This window comes from Hemitrygon akajei, chromosome 19 (assembly GCF_048418815.1).
Source record: "Hemitrygon akajei chromosome 19, sHemAka1.3, whole genome shotgun sequence".
Lineage (NCBI taxonomy): Eukaryota > Metazoa > Chordata > Chondrichthyes > Myliobatiformes > Dasyatidae > Hemitrygon > Hemitrygon akajei.
In genome coordinates, this window is record NC_133142.1 from 53300418 (window position 1) to 53327502 (window position 27085).

Sequence of the window (27085 nt, forward strand, 5' to 3'; positions counted from 1 at the left end):
TCCGACCAACAAAAACTACAAGTCCCATAACGCACTTCGAACAAGCTCATTTAAGCACTAACCTTGCAGTTTCTAGACGTTCAGGTGATCTGGAGAATAGTTTCAAAGGAAAGTTATTTACCATCACTATCTCATCTCAAAGTTCAAAGTAAGTTTATTATCAAAATAAATATGCAGTACTGAGATTCATTTTCCTGCGGACATTCACAGGAAATACAAAAAAAAACAACAAAAAACAAACAAAATAATAATAATAATAATAAATAAATAAGCAATAAATATTGAAAACACGAGATGAAGAATCATTGAAAGTGAGTCCATCAGTTGAGGAAACATTTCAGTGTTGCAGTGTGAAGTTATTCCCTCTGCTTCAAAAGCCTGATGGTTGAGGGATAATAACTTTTCCTGAATCTGGTGGTGTGGATCCTGAGGCTCCTGTAACTCCTTCCTGATGGTTGAGGGATAATAACTTTTCCTGAACCTGGTGGTGTGGATCCTAAGGCTCCTGTAACTCCTTCCTGATGACAGCACCAAGAAGCGAGCATGGTGGGGATATCTGAGGATGGATGCTACTTTTCTGCGACAGTACTCCATGTAAATGCGCTCAGTGGTATGGAGGTTTTACCTGTGATGGACTGATATCGAAAGATATATTATATGCAGGCACAAATATAAACTTTTGTCAAACTTCTATAGATGCACAATGGAGAATATTGTGACTGGTTGAATCATGGTTTGGAAACACCGAAGCCCAGGAACGGAAATGTCTACAGACAGTGGTGAATATTGCCAAGTCCATCACTGACAAAGCCCTCTCCTCCCACTGAGCACATTTACATGGAGCACTGTCACAGGAGAGCAGCATCCATTAAGAAGGGACCCCAGCATCTAGACTTCTTGCTACTACCATCAGGTAGGAGGGACAGGAGCCTTCGGTCCCAAACCACCAGGTTCAGGAACAGTTATTACCCTACAACCATCAGGCTCCTGAACGACGTGAATAACTTCACTCACCACAGTTGTGAACAGATTTCACGACTTATAGGCTCACTTTCAAGGATTCAACAACTTATGTTCTCAGTATTTATATTTTATTTGCACAATTTATCTTATTTTACACATTAGTTGTCAGTCTTTGTTTCTGTATAGATTTTTGTAAATTCTATAGTATTTATTTTTCTGTAAAGGCTGCAAGAAGATAAATCTCAAGGTAGTATATGGTAAGATATAGAGTACGTACTTTGATAATTAACTTTACTTTGACTTTGAGGTGTTGGAAACTCAGCAGGTGAGGTAGCATCTATAGAAAGAGAAGAAGAGTAGTTCAATGCAGAGGTCCATCTGTAACATTTTGCCTCCACAAATGCTGTTTGACCAGCTGAGTTCTTTTGGCAGTTTTGTTTTGTTACAGATTCTGCAGTCTCTTGAGTCTCAACTGTTTCTAATTTGAAATTCCAAACTTTAGCCAAGATACACTGGAATATTCTTCCAAGATTTGGTCACTAAGCACATCCCTGTAATAGCATTAACATTATATATATAGGGTGTGTATGTATATATATATATATACACACACACTTTTAATATCTGAGAATAATTGGAGACATTGATTCTGCACTTGGCATTGTCCTCAAGGAGCTGAATGTGACCTGCCTTCCCAAAGAACTGTCTCCTGGTAAAGTTACATCAGGTATTCCAAGATTTAGACTCAACCATGATGAAATAACAATACACTTCAAAATTGAGATGGTTATGTTATATTAAATTGTATAAAACATTGGATAAATGTCTGGAGGGTCAAAATAACAATTTAGCTCTTTCTGATATTGTAGCATGTGAAGTTTGTTAAATGTCTGTAGAATGTTTGTTAGTAGTATCTGGATTCTTTATTATTCTCTGGCACCATTAACATAGGGATGTCTGTTAACCACTAAATGTCTTTTAGTTACTTTGAGAGCTAGGTTGATGGATTCTTTCTTTGTGTCTGCATTCAACTTTATCGTTTATGTGTATAGACATTAATGTTGTTTTGCAAGTCGAAAGGAATGCTGTGTGCTACAAAATGCGGGGGAGTGACCATTACAATGTCTAAATGATTTATGAGGGTATGCTGAACACTGTGTTAATGGACATAAGATGTACTTGAAAAAACAGAGGCTGTGTTGAGACAAAAGATCAAAGAGTTCGTCTGTTTCTGGGTCACTCTACTCTGCGAAGCTTGTGAATATATTGCGCTGCCTTTTCTGATTTCATTGGACTTCACCAAGGGCCAGATCGTGATCGGTGCCTGTGACCAAGGGGTGGTTTCACGAGCAACTCTGAATTCAGAGCTCCCTCAACAGCAGCAACAATCAAGTGGTGACTAAGAATTGTGAGCCCTGAAATCTTTGTGACTTACTACATAATATTTTGTGTGTTTTATTTGTGCATTCTATTTATATGATAATAAATTAGGCTTAAGTTACTTTGCTGTGCTTCTACACCTATTACCACATCTCCTGGACTCTCAAATTGTTGGGACTGATTAATCCAGCCCGTATCAGTGTTATGAAACTTGATGGTGTCTGCTTGCATCTGCTGAACTTCTTCTAGATGGGAGGTTGCAGAACTGGGAACTGACATCATGAATTCATCCAGCTTGTTGCAAGTGTAACACGTCCTTAAATATCTTCGTTTAACTTTTGTTTCTACCTCCTAATTAGTTTTCTTACTGCATTTCAAACCTAACTTTGTCTCTTTCCTGCCTTGTTAGGTTACTATCCCCTGTAAAACTAGTTTAAACCCTCTCCAAAAGTACTCACACACTATGTGAGAAGATTGGTCCTGGTTTCTTCTACCTAGCCCAGAAATGGTTCTGAAGTATCAGAGCTAAACCACTCCCACCTTGCATCAGACAAGGCACATATTTAAAATTGACCTGAAATATCGACTGTTTATTCCCTTCCATAGATGCTGCCTGATCTGTTGAACTCCTCCAGCATTTTGTGTGTGTCGCTCTGGATTTCCAACCATCTGCAGAATCTTTTGTGTATATGCTTTTCTGCTCCACAGCTCTCAGTAGTTTCTGGCAGTTATGTGCAGAGCAGTTGCCATACCTATGATACATCCAGTTAGGATGCTGTTAATCGTGCATTAATAAAAATTACCGAAGGTCAAAGGGGATATGCCAAATCTCTTTAGCTGCCTGAGCAAGTAGAGGCATTGATAAGTTTTCTTGGTCATGGCATCAAACATGGATGGACCAGGACAAGCTATTGGCAATGTTCACTCCTAGGAACTTGAAACTCTCGACCCTCTTGACCTCAGCACCCTTGATGTAAACTGTATTGATGTAAACAGTGATGTATGTGCACTGCCCCATCCTGAAGTCAATGACTAGCTCTTCTGTTTTGCTGATACTAAGAAAAGGGTTGTGGTCATGACACCACATCACTATGCTCTTTATCTCCTTTATGTACTCTGACTCATCATGATTTGAGATACAGCCAGTTATAGTGTTACCATCTGCAAGCTTGAAGATGGAGGTAAAACAGAATCTGGCTACGCAGTCATGAGTGTACAGGGAGTAGAGCTGGGGGCTGAAGAAGTAGCCTGTGGGGTACCGGTGTTCAAAATCAGAATCAGGTTTAATATCACCATCGTATGTCGTGGAATTTGTCATTATGCAGCAATACATAATACAATATAGTGTGTGTGTGTGTGCGTGCGTGTGTTAGATTGAATAAGTAGTGCAAGAAGAGTAGTAAGGTAGTGTTCATAAGTTCAATGTCCATTCAGAAATCCAAAGGCAGAAGCGAAGAAACTATTCCTGAATCGTTGAGTGTGTGCCTTCAGGCTCCTGTACCTCCTCCTTGAAGGTGATAATGAGAAGAGGCCATGTCCTGGGATGAGGGATTCTTAATGATGAATGCCACCTTTTTGAGGCATCACTCCTTGAAGATGTCCTGGCTGCTGGGGAGGCTAGTACCATAATGGAGCTAACTGAATTTACAACTTTCTGCAGCTTGTTTCAATCCAGTGCAGTGCACCCCTCCCCCCCCCCCCCCCATAACAGATGGTGATGCAGCCAGTTAAAATACTCTTTATGGTATATCCATAGAAATTTGCAAGTGACTTTGGTGACATGCCAAATTTCCTCAAACACTTAATGAAACATATTCACTGTTGTGCTTTCTTTGTAAAAGCATTGATATGTTGGGCCCAGGATAAATCTTCAGATATGTTGACACCCAGGAAGTTGAAATTACTCACTCTTTCAACTTCTGATCCCTCTATGAGGATTGGTGTATGTTCCCTCATCTTACCCTTTCTGAAGTCCACAATCAATTCTTTAGTCTTACTGATGTTGAGTGTAAAGTTGTTGCTGTGACACCACTCAGCTAGCTGATATAGCTCACTCCTGTACGCCTTCTGGTCACCACTGAAATTCTGCCAACAATAGGGGTGTCATCAGCAAACTTATAGATAGCATTTGAGCTGTGTCTAGCCACACAGTCATGAGAGAGTAGAGCAGTGAACTAAGCACACACCCCTGAGGTACACCAATGTTGAGAGTAATTATGGCAGAGATGTTGCTGCCTAACCTTACTGATTGCAGCCTGTTGGTCAGGAAGCCGAGGATCCAGTAGCAAAGGGAGGAGCTGAGTCCCAGATTGACGAGTTTGGAGATTAATGAGCTTGGAATTATAGTAGTGAATTTGGAGCTGTGGTTAATAAAAAATAGTCTAACATAAATGTCTTTTTCTCTCCAGAGGTGCCAGATCTGGGGCCAGGGAGATGGCATCTACCACAGTCAGTCTTGGTGGCCGACAAATTGTAGTGAGTTGAGGTTGTCTGGGAGACTGGAGTTAATGCATGCCATAACCAGCCTCTCAAAGTACTGTATGAAGGTGGAAGTCAGAGCTATTAGACAGTTGTCATTACCTTGTTTTTCCTAGGTGTCCAGTCAAGATGAGTTGCAATGTAATGGCTTAGACTGAGCTGTTTATTAGGTTTGTTGCAATTGCTTTGGGGAAAGTGTGGAAAGTTAGGGGTCAGCTTAGAGTTTAAGTATCAGGGATGAGGAAGAATAAAGAATCAGGAGCAGTAGTTTGTGCTTAGAGTCCGAGTTGGAACACTCTACAATCAAAGGTCAGTGATCTAAAGGTTGGATCAACAGGTGCTAAGGAGATCCATGATCCGCCAGTCGGTGAAATCAGAGTCACAGGTCCATAGGGGTGGTAGTCGATGAGCCCACCCCGCCTGAGGCCACCAAAATCCGAGGTCCACTCAAGTCCAGAAGTCGAGGCCCAAGGCACTCCACAGTCCAAAGTCAATACCAGAGTTCGGGTTGATCAAAGCCTGAAGGTCAACTCCATAATTATTGAGACTCCAGGTTGATAACCCTGAGGTTGACAAAGTCCAGCAGGTAGAGCTGAAGGTTTCCAAAAAACAGAAAGGTCAAGTCTGTGAGTCCAGGTCAGAGATTAGAGGTTGGATACTTGATGTCTGAGTGTCTAGTCCAGAGGCAGCCTATCCTGGAGTTGGATGTGTGTGTGTGTGTGTGTGTGTGTGTGTGTGTGTGTGTGTGTGTGTGTGTGTGTGTGTGTGTGTGTGTGTGTGTGTGTGTGTGTGTGTGTGTGTGTGTGTGTGTGTGTGTGAGAGTGAGTGAGAGAGAGATGGATGGAAAGGGGATTGATTTGCTGTCATTGTCTTGTTTTGCTCTGTTCTGTGTTGTGTTGTGTCTAACAATATAGGGATGCTATGTTGGTGCCAGAATGTGTAGCAACATGCAGGCTGCCTCCAGCACATCCTTGGGTGTGTTGATTAACATAAACAACACATTTCACTGTATGTTTCAATGTACATGTGATAAATAAATCTAAATCTAGTACCAGAATAATAATGGTCTTTTTGAAGAAAGTGAGAAACCCATACTGAAACAGGGAGAGGTTAAAAATGTCTACAGTACCCTGCCAGCTGATCTGCACAGAATGTAAGGACACAGCCAGGGACACCATCTGGGCCTGTTGCTTCCTACGAGTCCACTCCCTGGAAGATTGATCTTACAACCAAAGCAGTGACTGAGGAGTCAGGTGCATTGGAGGCTGTTGGGGTGGGTGGTGACATTCCAATCATCTTCAGATCAAAATATACATAGACTGTGTTAGGTTAATCGAAAAGGGATGTGTTGTTAGTGATGCAGTGTGACTTTGTTTTGTAGTCTGGTCTAGTATATATGCTCTGCCACAACTGACAGCTGGTATTGTCTCTTGGTATTCCTGATAGCTTTACATTAGAAATATTCTAGGGATTTCCATGTCTGAGGGCTTGCTGGTCAGTCCTTTCCTACACATTTGAAAATCCGCTTGAAGGACCCGATGCCTCCCGTGTTGCTAATACAGAAATACATAAGTTTCTGGCTCTTCATCCTTCCCATTCAGGTATTCAGTGACATGCTCTACAATTGTACAAGAGGTGTCAAACCATTCCAGGATTGTCTGTAATTGTCACAGAATTGTACGCTCCAATCAATATTGTTCTCTCACTGTTTACTCCTTTGTGTAATTGAGCCATACATGGTATCATTCTTCTTTGCTCTTCTGTGGACTACTGCCTTCATCAATATTACAAAGAAAAAATCTGTTAGTTCGTTAGATGGATATGAGGGACTCCTGATCTTACATTCACTATGGTGACTGTGGATTTGCTTGCCTTCTTCGCTTAGCCTCCCTCAGTCACCTATTCCCTTTCTGAGCATTCATTAGCTGCAGTAAGACCTTAAACATACAAAGCACAAACTCCTCAGCCTCGTGCAGTGACTCAAGTCAGTGCTCCAGATCTAAAGCCCAGAGTTCAAGCTGCTGCAGCTTAAGACATTTCCTACACATCTGTTAAAAAGGAAGTTGCACAAGGCACAAATGCAGATTCTTCTTGCCTGAGCCATCCTGCCATGCCTCAACTTCAGGTAACCTGGTAAGCATTATTTCAGAAAATACTCACCAATCAGCTATCCACCTTCAGTGGATGCCACCTAGGTACTGCAAGGCAATGTTAGTGCAGAGTTACCCTAACTCCAGTGAAGTTGCCATAGAAGTCTGTACTCTAAGGTCCGTGCTTTCAGAGAAACACCATGCTAAACTCCAGCCACCCTCAGCTTTGTACCCCTGTGGCACTAAGCAAATCAACTAATTGAATTAACAGGAAACCCATCAGATTTAGATTTAAATTTGCTTATCACATGTATATGGATACACACAATAAAATGCAACATTTGTGTAGCAAGGGATATGCTGGGGGCAGCCCAGTAAATGTTGCCGCACATTCTAGTGCCAGCATAGCATGCACAGAATGCTTGCCAGAACAACACAGAACACAACAAGCATCAAAACAACAACAGCAAAACAAGCCCCTTTCCTCCCTCCCACCCACCCACACACGGAAATCCTCCAACTTCTGGACAGGCCTCCAGTCCCCAGTCTTCACCATCAGAGTTGGCTTTCCAATTTACGGAAAGCTGTGAAGGCAAGAAGTTGTAACATTTAGACTAAATTAGCTAGATTTAACCATTGAATTAAAACTAAACTTTCCCCTTACTTGTCAATGTCCACATTGAGGATCATGTACTTAGAGAAACACATTATGCAGATGCCATCCAAAACACTGCATAAATGCAATTTCTCTCTATTAATAAGCAGCTTTGGGTTGCCAGAAGAATAGTTTATGATTCAAGATTATGGCCTTGATCTTCTCAACATTTAGAGGAACTTTCTACCCAACTATTATGCTGAAGTTCAAAGTAAATTTATTATCGATGTACATACAGTACATGTCACCATACACTACCTTAAGATTCATTTTCTTGCAGGTATTTACAAGAAATAAAGAAACAACGGAATTCATGAAAATCTATCATTAACAAAGACTGACAAAAAAGTCAAACTGTGCAAATACTAAGTAAATAAATAAACAAACAAATAATAGTGAGAATTGAGTTGTAGAGTCCTTGACTGTGAGTCTATGGGTTGTGAAGTCAGTTCAGCATTGAAGTGAGTTAAGTTTTAAGTTGGTTCAAGAGCCTGGTGGCTGTTCCTGAACCTGGTGATGTAGAAACTAAGGCATCTGTAACTCCCTCCCAATAGCAGCAGTAGGAAGAGAACATGGCGTGGATGGTGGGGGCCATTGATGAAGGATGCTGCTGTCTTGTGGCAGCGCTCCTTGTAAATGTGTACAATGATTTATTAGAGTAATATTGTGTTAATTTCTAGGTACTAAAACTTAGGATGTCAGGAAAACAGACAGGATATTAGAATGGTATCAGGAATCAGGAACTTCAATTACAGTGCCTTGAAAAATAATCCAACCCCCTACAATTATTTTCACATTTTACTGTCTCATTTTCTAAATTTAAAATATATTGAAGTAGGATTTTTTGAGTGTATCTACAAAGTATTGTGCATCATTTCCAAATATGGTATCGCTAGCATACTTGAAGCTATGTTTTCATTCTCAGCAAATAGTAACGAAATGGTACTTGTGGGAAAACTATTTCCCAGCTTTTACTACTCTACTTTGAACTGCTTCATTTTTTACTCTGCAGCCAACTTGACATTCATTCTCATTCTTGCTTCTAACTTCAAATATCCCGAATTTTATTCATATACATCTATTATAATATAGACTGTCTTTGAGTTGAGAATGCCCAGCCATGGACACAATATCAACAAGCTTCCCATAATATTAAATTCAAAAGTCCAACACATGTTCATTCCTATGTTTACCCTCTCTTCACTATTACTAATTGCTCTTTCTTGTCTAACTTTGGTACTTTACAATATTGAGGTGGTATGGTTACTATAGTATGATTTTGGTATATTTTCAGACAAAATTAACATAGTGTCTACAAAATAGAACCTGTTCATTACCCTGGGACAGCTTGTATACTGCTCATGTTTATGCACTTTAACCTTTACAAATAATAATACAAATTTTGTCAAACATGACTAAATTTGAAATCCATGTTGAATTCTATAAAGAAAAGAAATAAACTAAAAATATAACCGTGTAGCGACAATTTATTAACTTTCCTATCAGATATGCTCAGCTAAATTAAGTTCCCTGGTATTGTTTTATCTCCTTAAACTATAGGAATCACATTAGACTCTGGAACAGTTCTTATATCTAGTGAATGTACCAAAAACTGCCAATGACTTCTCTTCAACTTTAAACCTCAAAGTTTTAATTTAAATTTGATTAATTAATTTTCTCTCCTTTGATATCTGAATGTATCCCTTAATAACTCTCACTTTATGTCCAAAATCGTCCGTTTATTTCTCCTTTCCTTTCACATTTTCTTAAAATCTATGCTGTGACAACTTGTGTACTTAAATTTTGTCTCAAACCTTAACATGTTGCAATGATAATCATCAATTCCCCTTAATCCTACTTCTCTTAACCACTCACACAAAATGCTGGTGGAACACAGCAGGCCAGGCAGCATCTATAGGGAGAAGTGCTGTCGACATTTCGGGCCAAGACCCTTCGTCAGGACTAACCGAAAGGAAAGATAGTAAGAGATTTGAAAGTAGTGGGGGGAGGGGGAAATGCAAAATGATAGAAGCCCAGAGGGGGTGGGATGAAGCTAAGAGCTGGAAAGGTGATTGGCGAAAGTGATACAGAGCTGGAGAAGGGAAAGGATCATGGGACGGGAGGCCTCAGGAGAAAGAAAGGGAGAGGGGGGGAAGCACCAGAGGGGAGATGGAGAACAGGCAAACAACTAAGTATGTCAGGGATGGGGTAAGAAAGGGAGGAGGGGCATTAATGGAAGTTAGAGAAGTCAATGTTCATGCCATCAGGTTGGAGGCTACCCAGCCGGTATATAAGGTGTTGTTCCTCCAACCTGAGTTTGGATTCATTTTGACAATAGAGGAGGCCATGGATAGACATATTAGAATGGGAATGGGATGTGGAATTAAAATGCGTGGCCACTGGGAGATCCTGCTTTTTCTGGCGGACCGAGCGTAGGTGTTCAGCAAAACGGTCTCCCAGTCTGCGTCGGGTCTCACCAATATATAAAAGGCCACACTGGGAGCACTGGACGCAGTATACCACACAAGCCGACTCACAGGTGAAGTGTCGCCTCACCTGGAAGGACTGTCTGGGGCCCTGAATGGTGGTGAGGGAGGAAGTGTAAGGGCAGGTGTAGCACTTGTTCCGTTTACAAGGATAAGTGCCAGGAGGGAGATCTGTGGAACCACTGACTAATTTTCTATTACTGGAGCTAGCAGTGCGTACTCTTGCTGAGTTCACTGTAAGTTATGAAGCTTAGCCCACCACTCTATCAAAGTAAACAATAACTTGGAATCAACTAACAAACAATCCAAGATGTGTTGAGGATGAAATTATTGGACTGACCTTATCAGTGTTCTCCATTGCAAAAATGGAGTAAATATTACATTAGTGAAACACAGAATTAAACATTCCTTTTACAATCTGGTATTCAGACAATCCTGTTGCAGCATTGTGCAAAGATGAGATACAGTGGAAGATTATTCGCCACTACTTTGTTTTCTATTTTGGTTCTCACTTAGTCAATCTTCCCCAGATTTTCTTTTAGTTATTTTTGCTTCCTACTTTTGAAGGTTACTTGATGGGAGATTAAAATTAGTGTTTAGATTCATATTTATATATTTTTTTAAAATCATATGTACATGCAGTGAAATGTGTCATTTGTGTTAACAAGCAACAGAGACAAGCATGAGCTGGGGGCAGTCCACAAGTGGCACCACTTATTCTGGCTGTAATAAGCTGATGCAATGTCAAATATTTTTGCAATGAATGTTTTGAAAAGTTTATTTTGATAATTAAATTCACAATTGAGGTGAACATTCGTAGCTCTAGCAATCGGGTCCAACCAAAATGAAAAATAATACATACCTTAACAACTGTTGTATTTACAATAGTGTACATTTACAATAAGACATTTATTAACTTTGTACATATAAAACAATAGTGGAGTTATTACAGCAATACTGTGAAATGAACTCAACTCAGGTTTCAGTTCTGTTTGCGGTTGAGGCACAAACAACTTGCCATTCAGACCTGCATGCAGCCACAAATCAAAGTGCTTTCAATGCTCTGGTCCTCACAGAGGGAACAGCATAGACGGAAGAACCGCTCAGATGTAGGATAACATGTTGACATCATAGGAACCATCCACCTGTGGACAAGCATAAGAAATAGAGTGATCATGGCTCTTTCATTCTTTGAATGAATTTTAATTCACTGTTGTTTTTTCCCTCTTTTAAAAATCTCTCTCATTTTCCTGAACTAGTTTTCTATAGCTATTATATCAACTTCTATTACTGTATTTGCGGATATGTTTTGTACGATACTAGACAGTGATTGTATGCTTGTTTGTGTTCTACGCAACTTGTCCCATGTTCATTTTCACATGACATCCAGTGACACTGAAAATCACATCGCAATCCTGGAAGTCCTTCTGACTGTCTGACTTTAATTCCAACAACGAGTATCATTTTACTCACCAATGGAAGGATCGACAACTTTAGTGGACAGACAGTTTCACACAAGGACTTTCAATAATGGACAAAGATTACTAATCACAAGTCGGGAATGAAGAGAGTTACAGTTAATCAATTTGTTAATTGATCTTGGCTCATTCAGCACAATTAAATCAGTGATCTTCTGATTTAAACTGATTCCTTCCCCATCTTTCTTGTCAGGCCAAAGGGAATGACTCGAGGTTCAATTTTGAACACTTTATTAAGACTGCCTTCTCTTAGGAAGTGCATTTATTTACATTTGCCTGCTAATCTTAAGCTCATTTTCCATTCTACTTATTGCTAAATTGCAACAAAAGAATAATGATACTTACATCAAAGCGTCCCACACGGGCAGTGGCTGAATTGTTCTGGACCATTTCGGTTAACACCCACATCTGCTGCATACTAGAAGCTACTGCATCAGGGTCTGGTAATCCCTGTAAAAAGTACATCTAATTGAAGATAAAGTAGGCCATCCTTGTATCAGATTATAATTTTGTGAAAATTATGTTGTCAGTTCATACCAGTATCTTCTCACCTCTTTAATCTGTCACAAATTCCACGTAAACGCCAAATATGCACACTGCAATTAGCTGTAGGAATAGGCCACTCTGCCTCTCATGCCTGTTCCACCACTTATTAAAATTATGGCTGATCTGAATATAACATTTCTTCATGTTTATGTATGCCAACAGTAACCTTTCATTTCTTTATTTATCAATCTACCTATTACTGCCTTAGAAATATTTAAAGTTCTACTTCCAGCATTTTTAATGTCTCTCAGCCATTTGACAATAAAATTTAATCTCATCTGTCTTAAGTGGGCAACACCTTGTTCTAGATTATTCCACAATTGAGAACAACTTCTTCACAACCACCCTGTCAAAACTCCCCATTATCCTGTCATTTCAATCAAGACCTCTTAGTTTTCTAAACAAGTCAAACCTGTCTGACCTTCACTCAAAATACAAGCGAACATCCATGTTATGTCCTGCAAAGCTTCTCTGAACTGTTACCAAACCATGAATATTTTCTCTACACAAGACCAACGTGTACAATACCCCAGATGTGGTCTTACCCATGCCTATAAGAACTAAAATATAATCTCCACACTTCTGTATTCAGTTTCTTTCCAAATTATAACATATTGTGGCACACTAGCCATTACATCTTACAAACCAGCTAAAAGACCACTTATACCTGACTGTCTGCCAGCTCATCTTCTATACACACTGCTACCTCCTCCCATTCATCCTTTGCTCCCAACCAGTTCAAATGAGGGATATACTGGTGAGTCTAGATATTCTCGTGCATGAATCACAAAAAGTCAGCAGTCTGGTTAGAAAGGCAAATGGTATAATGGCCTTTACTGAATGAGTGATGGTGTTTTAGAAATAATGAAACACCATTCCAATTGTACAGGGTGTTGACAAGGCCACACCTGGAGTACTGTGTAGAGTTTTAGGCCCCTTGCTTCTTTTAAAAAAAAGGATGTACTAATATTGGAGGAAATCTAAGAGATCCACTGTTAATTTCTGGAATGAGAGGGGTGCTCTACTGTGAACAGTTAAAGAAATTAGATCTATATTCTTGAACTGAAAAGAGATTTACAAAATCCTAAAGGGTTTTGACAGATAGACATTGAGAGGTTTCCTCTTGTGGGAGAATCACAGAGGAAGGGACATGGTTACAGGTTTATGGTGTCGTGATTTAAAACTGAGATGTGTAGAAACTTCTTGCCAAGTGGTGAATCTTTGGAATTCTCTACCCTATAGTTGTGAAGGCTGGATCACAGGCGGGTATTTGAAGAGAAAGTAGATACATTTTTAAAAATTAAGGATTTGAAGAGGAGATGAGGCCTAAGTTGGATCATTCATGATCACACTGACTGGCAGGAAGGGGTGCAGTGGCCTACTCCTCACCCTATTTACTATTTTCTGTCCTGCTACCCTTTAAAGTTCTTTGGACATGCACCCCAAGGGCCCTGTGTTTCTACATATCACTCAATAACCTCCTACACATCATGTATTCCCATGCCTTCTTGCACCTGCCCAAATCTATTACCTAATTTCTCAGTATTAAATTTAATGTTACTTTTCAAAATAGCATGAGCATCCATACTTTCCCGCAGTCCATTTCTTCCCTCTTCAATAACCACACAACATACTTATTCTGTGCTTTATTATTTCCCAAACAATGAAATCAAAAACATTAAGAAATATGACAAGACTTGAGACTGAATGCTGAGCTCAGAGGAATTCTATTGTTAACAGTACTTCAGTCATGTAAACACCTATCAACTTTCATCCATTGTATCTTATCACCAAGCTAATTTGCCAAATGTTCCCTTGGGTCCCATAAGCTTATATATTTTATGACAAGTCTGGCACATGGAATCTTTTAAAGTATCTTGCTAAAAATCCATGTTGACTGCATCATGGGACGTGATAGCACAGTAGCATAGCAGTTGGAGTATCACTATTACAGCACCAGCTGTAAGATTGTGGTTCAATTCCTGCTGCCGTACACAAGAAATTCTCCCCATGACCGCATGGGATTCCCCTGGTGCTCCAGTTTCCTCCCATGTTCCAAAAGATATATGGTTACTGTTAGGATTAGTGGACATGCTATGTTGCCGCCAGAAGCGTAGTGACACTTGCAGGCTGCCCAGCGTTTATCATTTATCTGACATAAATGATCCATTTCACTGTACATTTCGATGTACATGGGATGAACAAATAAAGCTAGTCTTTTATCTTTAAAATAATCAGTTGCAAGAAAGAGGAGAAATGTGAAGATGAGAAGGGAAAGGCTGAGAACAAGGGGTTATTAAACAATCTTAGATTTCATTGGGAGTGGGAGGGTTAAATAAATTGACGTAGAATGAGAATTCTTTAACAGACGGAGAACATACGTATTATGTTCAGAGTAGGAAGTTGGATTAATGAATAATGCAATTATAGATCCTTTTTACAATTGATATCAATGATTTGGATGAGCTGATAGTATAAAACTGGATAGATGCGGCTTGCAAAGATGCAGACAAGCTAATGAATGAGCAACGAGAGATGGAATACTTTACATGGAAAAATGTCAGGTCAGTCACATGGGAAAATAGAAATGTACTTTTAAAATGGTGGGAGATTGAAAGATGAACTTGTTTCTCTTTTCTAGTTTTGGTGAAGTCTGAAGTGGTAACTGATTCTCCTTCCATACACGCTGTCTGACCTGCTGAATGATTCCAACATTGTCTGTTTTTATTGTGGGAGATTGAAAGGTTTTGGTTGTCAGAGGCACCCAAAGTTCCTTGTGCACCAATTATTTGATAAAATTAATGTACAGGTGTAATAAGCATTTAGAAAGATTAATCTCTACTTAGCTATTGCAAGTTCCCATAAATAAGGAAGATTATTAAAATTTGAAGTATAGAAAGTGGATGGGAAGGATCATGGACATCAGAACAGAGAATGTTAGAATTTTGGTGGAAAGTCTCTTTTCAGTTTTGAAAGCTGCAAAGACCTGTACAATTTGTAGATGTGAAAATAAACATTGCACTCACTTCAAATAAGTTCAAAGGTTGTTCCAGCGGAGTAAGCTTAGAAAGCCATGGTCCCTGATCTTTCTGTAAAAATACAATACTTGCAAATCATCAATTGTCATTTAATTTTATTTAGTTGGTGCACGAAGTGAACCTTTCTAACTCATCCTACAAATTCCCCATGTCCATCTCCATTTATCTTTGAAATAAGCAATTTACAAAGAAAAATTCCAATAATAGTTCATCTAATATAACAAGTACATAATTTGAAGCAAGTTTAAATCGTGTGCTGGTCACTTTCAGAGCTACAGAGTACTACAGCAATGAAACAGGCTCCTTGTCTCATTTAGTCTGTGCTAAACTGTTATCCTAGTTCTATCAACCTACACCTGGATCACAGCCCTATTTATACACTTATTCAAACTTCTCTTAAATGTTGCAATCAAACCTGCACCCACCACTTCTGCTGGTGGCTTGTTAAACACTCGCACTACCCTCTGAAATGAAAAAGCTCCTCCCCCCCCAGGTTTCCCTTAAGTATTGCACCATTGACCTTTAATCTATGACCTCTAGTTCTAATGTCATCCAACCTCAGTCGGAAAAAATGTCTGCTTGCATTTACCCTATCGATGCCCCTCAAAATTTTCTATACCTCTATCAAATCTCCCCTCACTCTCCTACATTCCAAGGAGTAAAGTGCTGACCCATTCAACCTTTTCCTATAACTGAGGTCCTCAAGTCTCAGCAACATTCTTGTAAAATTCCTCTTGACTCTTTCAATCTTATTGATATCTTTCCTGTAGGAAGGTGACCAAAACAGCCCACAATACTCCAAATCTGCCCTGACTAATGTCTTATAGAATTTCAACATAACATCCCAACTCCTATACTCAGTACTCTGATTTACGAAGGCCGAAGTGCCAAAAGATCTCTTTTTGACCCTGTTGACCTGTGATGCCACTCCCAAAGAATTAAGGATATTTGTATTCCCTGATTCCACTGCTCTACTCTATTTGCATAATGCTTGGGTCCTGAACCTGTATGTATATAAATGTTAGGGGAAAAAAGTTCATGATGAGGACAAGGCCGGCAGTGCAGGTACACATCTGTGGAGAGTAAATTAGTGGATAACGAAGACTGAGTGTAGCTCACAAATTTTATGAAGTTGTATTTTAGCAGGACTCCAAAATAATGTCTAACAATAAGGCATCCCACGAGTCAGGAATAGGTGTAAACTAGTTCTCTCAAGCCAGATCTGAGATAACATTCTCCCTCTGTGGCAGAACAGAGTCAGTTTATGAGAAGCATTTCCTGGGAGTGATCTAATTAAGCTCCCTTTTACCACTTACATTATTGTGAAACAATATACTGTAATGACATTATACTAATCATTTTTGCAAGACATTATGAATATTTACAACTTGTTTTAGCATGCTGGAAATCTGAAATAAAAATGATGGAAATACTAATCATCTGAATTCATTGTTAGGCGTACAGCATAGGAACAACTATTTACGGTATTCTGAAAGATGCTCCATACTGATACTTACATCCTTGTTGTGATTGCACTCATATACTTTGATATCTTCCAATGTAAAGTTCAGCCAGACTGGAGATGGCTGTCGGAGGATCAGCCGCATGGTTATTACATCATTTGGTTCAAATAGCATCTATGATTGAAGCCCAATACATGTTGTAAGTTAATTTACAAGTTGTGCTTGTGGTTGACAAAATATCACTGTTTACCTGCAGCAGAGAAATTCTAGCACATCCAAAGGTGCACCTGCTTTCCCATCTGCTCCTAATATCACAGTCGGCATTAAACATCCAAAAGCTATGACAAATTTTTACCACCAAAATATTTTTAGCTCACATCTTGTCAGTCTGTGTGTGTAGTCCTTTATTGATTATACTGTACTTCTTTTGTATCTACTGTGGAAGCCCGCAAGAAAATGAATCTTAGTGTTGTATATGGTGACATATGTACTTTGATAATAAATTTACTTTGAACTTTTGAACAGACGTAAAATAGCTCATTATTAGAGAAACCACAAAGCAAAACACAAAAAGCAGGTGCTAGAAATCCAAACTAAGGACAGGAAATAATGGAAATGCAAAGCAGGCCAGGCAGTAACTACAGAGGCAGAAACACAATGAATATTACATTACTATCCTGGAACTAGAGATGGAATTAGTTTTACGATACAGAGAAAGCTTCTGAAAGTACACAAAGCAAAGTCTGTGATAGGAAAGAAGTCAAAGGAGATCAAGTGACAAGAGAGCGTACAGCAGAGGAAATATGCCTGGAGGAAGTGTAAAGCTGAATAGTTAACAAAATGCAGCAAATGAATGCAGGAAATCTGAAATAAAAATTATGGAAATGCTAATTATCTGAATTCATTCTTAGTCATACAGCATGGAAAGAAGCATTTTGGACCATGCTGACTATCAACCATCTATTTACAGCATTACATTAATCCCACTTTCTTGAAGTTAGAAGGCTGTAATTTCCAGCTGGAAGGTCAAGTGTTATTCATTGAACATACATTAAACTTCAACAGAGCACAGCAGGAATTTCAGGGCAAAGATCAGAACAAGAATGAAGCAGAGTTAAAGCAACAAGTAAGTGGAAGCTCATGGCCATCATTAAGTACTGAAAGGTTGCACTCCAGAAGATATTTAATCCTCGTTACATCTCCCTAGTGTAGATGAGCTCATACTGGTCATACTGGGTTGGTTCATTTGGAAATTTGGATGCTGGGGAAGGAAGAGGAAAGAGGTCAGATGTGGCATTTCGTTCAACTAAGAAGTACCATGGGAGAAAGAATGACTTTGATGGAAAGGGAAGAGTAAACCTGTGCATTCCAGAGGAAATGATCCCCTTCTAATGCTAAATAAGGAATAGAGGCTGCACTTGGGTATTGTGAATGGCTTTGGTCACCTGTTATAGGAGAGATGTTGAACTAGAAAGAGTGCAGAAAAGATTTGCCAGAATGTTACCAGGCCTTGGGAGTCTGAGTTTTAAGGAGAGGTTGCACAGACTAGGACTTTATTACCCAGAAAGTCAGAGATTGAGGGGCTACCTGAGAGAGGGATACAGGGTCATGAAGGGCATAAACAGGGTGAAAGCACATCATCTTTTTCCCTAGGCAGGTGATGCCAAAAACAACAGGGCATAGGTTTAAGATCAAAGACAACAGATTTAAAAGGGGCATTTGGGCAGCTGGTGTGCATATGGAATGAGCTGCCAGAAATAGTGATTAAGGTGGGTTTATTAGTGATGCTTAAAAGCCATCTAGATAAGTGCAGAGATAGTAGAGGTATAGAGTGCAATTGGGCAAACATGTGCAGATACATCTAGTTCACTGGGCAGCTCAGTCAGCATGGCATGGAGGAGTTGGGCTGAAGAGCCTATTTCCATGCTGCAAGCCTCCAGGATGTTATCGTCAGAGCCATTCAATGAATACTTTATAACCAGTTACAGTTAAAAACTCTCCTTTGAATCACCTTGCAAACTAGTCACCAAAAGCAGAGAGTTATGATTAATGGATGTTAATGTAATTTATTCTAGACAGCTGTTCCTAATGTAATTATTTTCCTGAAAAACTTACAAGTGTTCAGGTAGCCCTAGTGTCTTTGGAGTTATTATGTAATAATGCTTAAATCTGCAGTCTTTCAATTATCTCATGAACAAATATAGCTATCCAATGGTAATGGAAGAAACAGCAAGGTTGCCGCCCGATTCGCCACAAGGCATGGGAAGGAATAACAAGAGGTAATGGAAGATATATTGGGATGAAGGAAATGGAACACTCATTTTGAAACATAAGCCAAATTAAAATGGTAATCAATTTAAGGATTTATCTCATTTGATTGTGGTAGGAAGAATAAAGCAGGAAAGACTTTTTTTTAAAAATGCATACATTTATTCCATTAAGAGAAGAGACGAAGTCTAACCTGACCTGATGTCTGTAGATGGAAAAGTATTCCTGCGATCCACTCTCAGTGTGAGGACTGGGCATCAGGCACATGTTGCGTAAGGATGTTTTCCACTTCAGCTGAGTTTTCTCAGATGCTACAGACACTCGTTGTTGAAGGCGTATTGTTAAGAAAGCAGTATAATAATTCTTAAATGTGATTTTCTTTATCTGGTCAGTGAACAGCAATACAAAGCAGAGTTACAAATAACTGAAAAGCTGAAATAATAAGCAGTTCAAATAAGTAGATGGAAATAATAAAATAAAATTGAAACAAAAGATACATTAAAATTAATAAACATGGTAAATTTGGAATGGATTAAAATATTTCAAAAGAAAAACAGCATGTCTAAGTTAATCAGTTAAATGAGATTCAGACTGCTTGCAACAATAAAATAACTATAACAGAACAACAGCTCTTCAACCATTATAGACAAATGTAGCACAAAGTGTATGCTCTGCATTAAAAGGAAGCATTTCTAAAAACGGAGAAGGTTTTCACCCTTAACAGTGTAGATTTTGGGACATAATCAGCCTTTTATTTCAAAGCATGCCAGAATATATTATATTCTCCTTTTTTTGACTGCAACTGCCACTTCTAAGTTAATACAAGGTATTAAAATAGATTGCAGTTAAAAATACTAAAATGCAACACTTCCGTGCAAAAGATTATAACCAAACTTTAATACACGTTTAGGCTATAATTGCTCATAAACAATCCTCTCTGGCACCAAAAAAGAAATGTATTCACAACATTAAATGAAAAATGTCAAAATTCCACTCTTTTAAAATAATATATTCAACTTAAAGTTTACAAATATTTTTCACATGACTTTAATTTGTATTTTAAAACTTAAATTTTTATCTTTTTAAATGTTTAAATAACTGTGCAAATAGCCAGCCAGAAAGTAAATGGCAGAATTTTTTTATGCACTTGGCTGCTTACCCTGCCTACGGACATCAGTGATTTCTGAGTACCGATTCCTATCAGCGACCAATGGCTGGATGTGAGATCCATGCCATTGTTGTTGCTGACCATCTTCTCCAAGATCAGTAGCAAAATACAGGTTTAGGATTTCTCTTTATCTTATACAAGCCATTCCCACCTCCGTGATTGCTTCTACTCACGAGGTGCCCCACTCACTGGACTCCTTCTACCCTGACTTAACGTGCTTCTTATATGCATATCCCACCACTGAAAATTAATTTCAGCTGCTTTATTCCAAAAGCCATCTTTACAAAAATACAGGATCAATGGGACAAATAGCTCATTGGCTGGAATGAGTCTGCAGCTCAATGTCTCCATCAAGCTTGAAGGTTTTACCAATAATTACATAACTTCTTTTGTCAACCAGCCCCTTTACAGCATGTACCATTAAATACCTATACCTACAATTTAATAGATAGTAACTTAGTAGTTTTCCATTCTCACTTTTGCCCTTTAATTGATCATTGAAGGCACAAAACTCACATACATTAGCAATTCTCTCCTTTGGAAAAGTCACCTCAATTACAAACACACCAGGCTTTGCAGAATCTGTTTTCAAATCCCCACTCTGTAGTGCGACTGGACTTTTGATGAGACATGCAATGCAGTTATCTGCCATTTTAATTGTGTCTGTAGAACAGGAGATTGGTGTTAGACATTGCCATATGCTCACTGAAATATGGAGCACTTAACCCTGAAATAGAACTGTACATAAAAAGAACGATGGGAATTAATAAACATAAGAAATTCTGCAGATCCTGGAAATCCAGAGCAACACACACAAAATGTTGCAGGAATTCAACAGGCCAGGCAGCACCTACAGATATAAATAAACAGTCAACGCTTTGGGTCGAGATGCCGACAGTTTATTAATTTCCACTAAATGACGGGAATCGCAAGTTTCAAATAATTCAGGAAACATTTTAAAATATTACATTTATAAAATATGAAGATGGTTAAAGAAAACATTTCAAACATAATCTACATTGAAATTTTAGTAAGTTAATTGTATTCTAATATTAGATATCCCTGTATTAAAAGTAGCAGTGCACAAATGGTTATAGCAGTGAGATTTCCATATACAGTGGATTATGGCTCATTGGGCCGTTGGTTAAATGGGGCAGCCACAACTCTTAGAGAACAAAAACTAATTGAGAAAATATTTGGGATTCCCTTTGTTTATTTGGGAAACCGTGCTGCTTAATTGGGGCAGGAGACTGTTGCTGAACAGTTCCTAACTAGTCTTATTTGCATGCACCGTGCTTAGCGTGAACAATTTTTTAAATAGCTTCACTTGCATGTTTGTGTTCAAAAACCAGTGATTTTTGTCGCTGATATTTGGTGAGTAATAAACAGTAAGACAATTCAGAACGGTTTTCTTACTGCAGTTTTAAGCATTCAGGCTCAGAGATGTCAGAAACAACCGGGAGTGAAAATTAAACAATTTCGCTACTCCAACAAGTTGGGAACTATGAAGAATTTGAATGTATCAACAATCATCTAGAATGTTACAATAAAAACGAAGATTTAGAAGATGCAATTGTCAAAAGCATCGCTTGAAGACAGTCCATTATCTCCACTAGGTGTCTGCATTGATTTTGTTCATTTACAGTCAAAGGAACACAACAGCATACACTAGATTAAATCTTCTATTGATAACTGATAGGAACTAATACAGTTTTATAGTTTTGTAGTTTTGTTGGTGTTCTAATCTGTCCTGTATTAAGTAGATAATTTGTTATTCAGTCAAGCCTTAGCTTGCCTTTTTTAAATAGCTTTTTAACTATTTCCATGAAACTTCAGCTAATTGGGGTAGCTGCCAAAATGTACAGGTCCTGATGTCCCAATTAACCCAAATCCACATTCATCATAGGATTTGTCTCCAATTTCCACTGAAAGGCAATCATTCCAATTGTTCTTTTGCAAAGTACCAACTATTAATGGATTTTAAACAGTCTTTAGGGTGAAACTATACAAATTATCTCAATGCAAAGCAACCAACTCAAGGTGTCAACTGTAATAATCACATCTGGTGCAGGAATACAGGGCTCATAGACAAGGGTGGGAAACAAGATCGAGATATTTTTTGCTTTTTTGGGGTTAGTACCTGTTATATATCATTCATAAAGTGGATCTTTAACTCAGCACCTCCTTTTAACCAGCTGACATCTATAATTATTACTTCCAGGGTTTGTAATACGAATTTTAACTCCAAGTACCTAACATTGAGGAAAATAAGAAAGGAGGAGGAATTTTATTTATGTGGGACTGATTCTTAACATTAGAATACTACTTCATTCATATTTAGGAGACTGCAGGTTCTGGAAATCTGAAACGACGTATAAAACGCTGGAGGAGCTCAGCGGGTCAGTCATGGCTGTCAATTGGAGGGAAATGGACAATCGACATTGCGGTTGAGATCTTTCCTCAAAATAATTTTAGTCCCTATGCAAAATTGACAAAAACATTAAATACATTTAATAACGTAGACATTATACTAGCAGTTGTTATATTGGAAGGATTCAGTAATATTGCATCTAGAACAAATAATAAAAAATTGGCTGGAGATAACCATATTAATTATACTGATGACTAATCGCTTACTTAAATATGATGATAAATAAATATCTTACCATTGAGTTACTAATTCAGAATTTACTATTTAACTGCTTTTCAATTATAAGTACACAACAATTCGTTTCAAGACGAACCAACAAACCCAGGAAAGCGTAACCATGGCGTCATGTCACGTGAGAGGAGGCGGGCCCTGGGGAAAGACCACGTGATAGAAGCCGGGCGGCGAACAGGAGCGCGGACGCTGATGCGTTTCAAGGAAGCTCACGTGATAGTTTGCAGTTCAAACGCATCGGTCCACCAATCGGGGAAGAGGTTACGTCAGGCACGAGGACGAGGCGGGCCGAGCGCCGCTGCGGCCACGTGATATTTCCTTTTCGTGTCTCGGGCGTCGTCAGCTTTTTGCACGTACAGATCGGTAAAGAGTTTGTTGAATGATGCAGATTATATATAGGAATTATTTAAAATTATATTTTTAAAAGTGCCATGGTTTATACAACATTGAATTATACCTAGTTAAGGACCTAGTCTGTGGCGCAATTTCAAGTGAAATTATTGAAATGTGTTGGAAGATGCTGAGATTAAACGAGGTATTACACGGACATGACTAATGCTGAACCCCACAAAGTAATCTGTAATTATTCATGACTAAGATCAAAATTTGGTAAGCATTACCTGTGCAATACGGACCTTCCATGTAACCTGCCTGCTGTAATAGGGCAGTCACAAACAAGAGGAAGTCTGCAGATGCTGGAAATCCAACGCAAGGCACACAAAATGCTGGAGGAGCTCAGCAGGCCAGGCAGCTGCTATGGAAACAAGTACAGTCGGTGTTTCAGGCTGAGACCCTTCATCAGGACGGGAAAAGAAGATGAGTCAGAGTTAGAGGGTGGGGGAGGGAAGTGATAGATGAAACTAGGGGTTGAAGTAAAGAGCTGGGAAGTTGGGAAAAAGAGATACAGGGCTGGGGAAGGGGGTATCTAAGAGGAGAGGACAGAATGCCATGGAAGAAAGTAAATGAGGTGATGGACAAGTAAGGAGAAAAGGGAATGGTGAAGGGGAAGAGGGTGCATTTTTGGAAGTTTGAGAAATTGATGTTCATGCCATCAAGTTGGAAGCTGCCCATACAGAATATAAGGTGTTGCTTCTCCAATCTGAGTGTGGCCTCGTCAGGGCAGTAGAGGAGGCCGTTGACTGATGTGGGAATGGGAAGTGGAATTAAATGGGTAGCCACTGGGAGATCCCACTTTCTCTAGTGAATGGAGCATGGGTGCTCAGTGAAGTGGTCTCCCAAACTATGTTGGGTTTCACCGATATACAGGAGGCCACACTGGGAGCATTGGATACAGTAGATGACCCCAATAGACTCACAGGTGAAGTGTCACCTCAGCAAGAAGGACTGTTTGGGGGCCCTGAATGGTAGTGAGGGAGGAGGTGAAGGGGCAATTGTAGCACTTGTTCTGCTTGCAAGTGCCAGGAGGGAGATCAGTGGGGAGGGATGAATGGACAAGGGAGTCTCGTAGGAAGTGATCCCTGTGGAAAGTGGGGGGAGGGGAAATAGGTGCTTGGTGGGATCCCGTTGGAGATGGCATAGGTTACGGAGAACTATGTGCTGGGCATGAAGGCTGGTGAACTGGTAGGTGAGGACAAGAGGAATCCTATCTGGTGGGGTTGCAAGAGGATGGGAAGAGGGCAAACGTGTGCGAAATGCACGTTTGATGGTGGAGGAAGGGAAGCCATTTCTTTGAAGGAGGAGGACATCTTCGTTCTGGAATGAAAAGCCTCATCCTGAGAGCAGATGCGGTGGAGACAGAGGAATTGAGAGAAGGAGATGGCATTTTTACAAATGGGAAGAGGTATAGTCCAGATAGCTGTGAGAGTCAGTGGGTTTATAATAGACATCAGTAGATAAGCTGTTTCCAGAGATCGAGAAAGGGGAGGAAGGTGTCGGAATTGGACGAGGTAAGTTTGAGGGCAGGGTGGAAGTTGGAGACAAAGTGGATGAAGTTGATGAGTTCAGCATGGGTGCAGGAAGCAGCACCAATGCAGTTGTCGATGTAGCATAGGAGAAGTGTGGGAGTGACACCAATGTAGGCTTGGAACATAGACTGTTCCATGTAGCTGACAAAAAGGCAGTCATAGCTGGGACCCATGGCTACACTTTTTGTTTGAAGGAAGTGGGAGGATCTAAAGGAGAAATTGCTGAGAGTGAGGACAAGTTCCACCAACTAGACAGATGAGATCGGTGGTGGGGTTGCAGGAGGATGGTTGTGATGACCAGAAAGAACCGGAGTGTTTTAAGGCTTTCCTGCTAGGGGATGGAGGTATATAGGGACCAGACATCCATGGTGAAAATAAGATGCTTGGAGCCAGGGAACTTGAAATTTGAGAAGAGGGTGTGAAGTGAAGCAACTGAACCAGAGGTGGGGGGGGGATAAAACAGTCAAAGTTAGCAGATAGGAATTCAGTGGGGCAGAAACAATGGGTCTCGGTTTGTGGACCTTGGGTAAGTGTTAGAAACGGGAGGTTGGTGGCAGTGGATGGGAGATCCCCGGAGTTAATAAGGTCAGTGATGGCGAGGGTGACAATTATAGGTGTGTGCAGTAAAAGAGTACCAGTTTCAAGATTAAAGATTATTTGTCATTCTTCAGTGCACAAGTGTAAAGGAGAACAAAATGATTGTTATTCTACATCTGAAACAGTGTAAAGAGCACAAAAACTCAGTAACTATAAAATCAATCCTATAAAATGCAATGTACAATGAACTCATACATAGACTAAATAGAAACATAGAAACCCTACAGCACAATACAGGCCCTTTGGCCCACAAAGCTGTGCCGAACATGTCCTTACCTTAGAAGTTACCTAGGATTACCCAAAGCCCTCTATTTTTCTGAGCTCCATGTACCTATCCAGCAGTCTCTTAAAAGACCCTATCATATCCCCAACCACCACCATCGCCGGCAGCTCACTCTCTGTGTGAAAAACTTACCCCTGACACCGCCTCTGTTTCTGCTTCTAGGCACCTTAAAACTGTGCCCTCTCATGCTAGCCATTTCAGCCCTGGGAAAAAGCCTCTGACTATCCACATGATCGATGCCTCTCATCATCTTATACACCTCTATCAGGTCACTTCTCATCCTCTGTTGCTCCAAGGAGAAAAGGCTAGATTCACTCAACCTATTCTTATAAGGCATGCTCCCCAATCCAGGCAACATCCTTGTAAATCTCCCCTGCACCCTTTCTATGGTTTCCACATCCTTCCTGTAGTGAGGCGACTAGAACTGAGCACAGTACTCCAAGTGGAGATCTTACCAGGGTCCTATATAGCTGCCACATTACCTCTCGGCTCCTAAATTCAATCCCACGATTGATGAAGGTCAATACACCGTACGCCTTCTTAACCACAGAGTCAACCTGTGCAGTTGCTTTGAGTGTCCTATAGACTTGGACCCCAAGATCTCTCTGATCCTCCACACTACCAAGAGTCTTACCATTAATACTATATTCTGTCATCATATTTGACCTACCAAAATGAACCACCTCACACTTATCTAGGTTTTATGTATATAAGGTGACACTAGGTGATGTGTATGTGGTGGTGCAGTAGGTTAATGGTTGTTAAATAGTCGTTTTCTTTCCTGCAAGTTTTAAAGTATAAAGCCTGGAACATTTGTGAGTTTGTTTTGCATAACCATTTGAGAACTACTAACTGCAAAACTGATTAATGCATAGTTAGTTAAAGATAATCAAATAAGGTTTCCCTTTAAAAATAATGCTGGGAATATGTGAAAACTCTGGGAAGGTTTTTCAAAATCAATCAAATTGGAACTCAAAGATTGAAATGTAAATTCCCATTTGATAATAGAATTGTAATGCAAAAGTGAGTGTTGGAACTGCTTACTGAGGGTGAATTATGTTTATTTGTACTGAATGAAAATTCTGTTGGAAATGCTATTTACTTGTGTAACCCCCTTAATGCAGGTTAATGGAAAGGCTCAAGTTTGATCATTGCAACACTTCCCCTATTCATACTATCTAAATTAATGTAAAACTTTAAATATCTTTATTGATTTAATGTGAAAAGCATTAAGGCTTGTTGGCCAATTAATGGTGTTTGCAGGCATAGTTAATCATCATGTTTATGGGTTTTATACTAGAGTAAAATTGGTCTTTTGGTACATGGATTGTGTGGTACGATTAGAAAGGGAAAATGGATTTTGAGGTGACCAGAGACCTTTGAAATTGGCATCTGTTGCTGGGTGGGTTTCTAACAGGTCAATCAGTGGAATCTTGCTCCCACAATTTGGCCACTCATTCTTTGCTCTCTGTGGAAACACTGCTGGTGACATAGATAAGTAGTTACACATCTAAAGAGTGTAGGAAACATTATTCAGATTCATTTATCACATGCACATTGAAACCAGCAATATAACGTGTCGTTTGCATTAACAACCAATACAAC

The 27085-nt window shown here is 39.6% G+C and overlaps 1 protein-coding gene across 2 annotated transcripts; it reads right to left on the minus strand.

The window, feature by feature from the left end:
- Positions 1-10803: 10803 nt before the first annotated feature.
- Positions 10804-22811, minus strand: nicn1 (nicolin 1). 2 transcript variants are annotated; one of them, XM_073072519.1, is made up of 7 exons: positions 22680-22811; positions 20534-20676; positions 19044-19229; positions 16632-16751; positions 15103-15165; positions 11876-11980; positions 10804-11197 (listed from the first exon to the last, which is right to left on the minus strand). In XM_073072519.1, the coding sequence occupies exons 2-7, from the start codon at positions 20663-20665 to the stop codon at positions 11156-11158; spliced, it is 648 nt and encodes a 215-aa protein (XP_072928620.1). In that variant the 5' UTR covers positions 20666-20676; positions 22680-22811; the 3' UTR covers positions 10804-11155. The 2 variants fall into 2 exon arrangements, with proteins under 2 accessions (XP_072928620.1, XP_072928621.1); XM_073072520.1 differs by lacking the exon at positions 22680-22811 and having other exon boundaries at positions 20530-20605.
- Positions 22812-27085: the final 4274 nt, after the last annotated feature.

Coding starts and splice junctions, on each gene's coding strand:
- nicn1 (XM_073072519.1), bottom strand. CDS start 20,665: ATGGCAGATAACTGCATTGCATGTCTCATCAAAAGTCCAGTCGCACTA. Junction 19,230..20,533: donor CAAAGGAGAGAATTGCTAAT/GTATGTGAGTTT, acceptor TTCACTGACCAG/ATAAAGAAAATCACATTTAA. Junction 16,752..19,043: donor TTTCCATCTACAGACATCAG/GTCAGGTTAGAC, acceptor CTTCAATCATAG/ATGCTATTTGAACCAAATGA.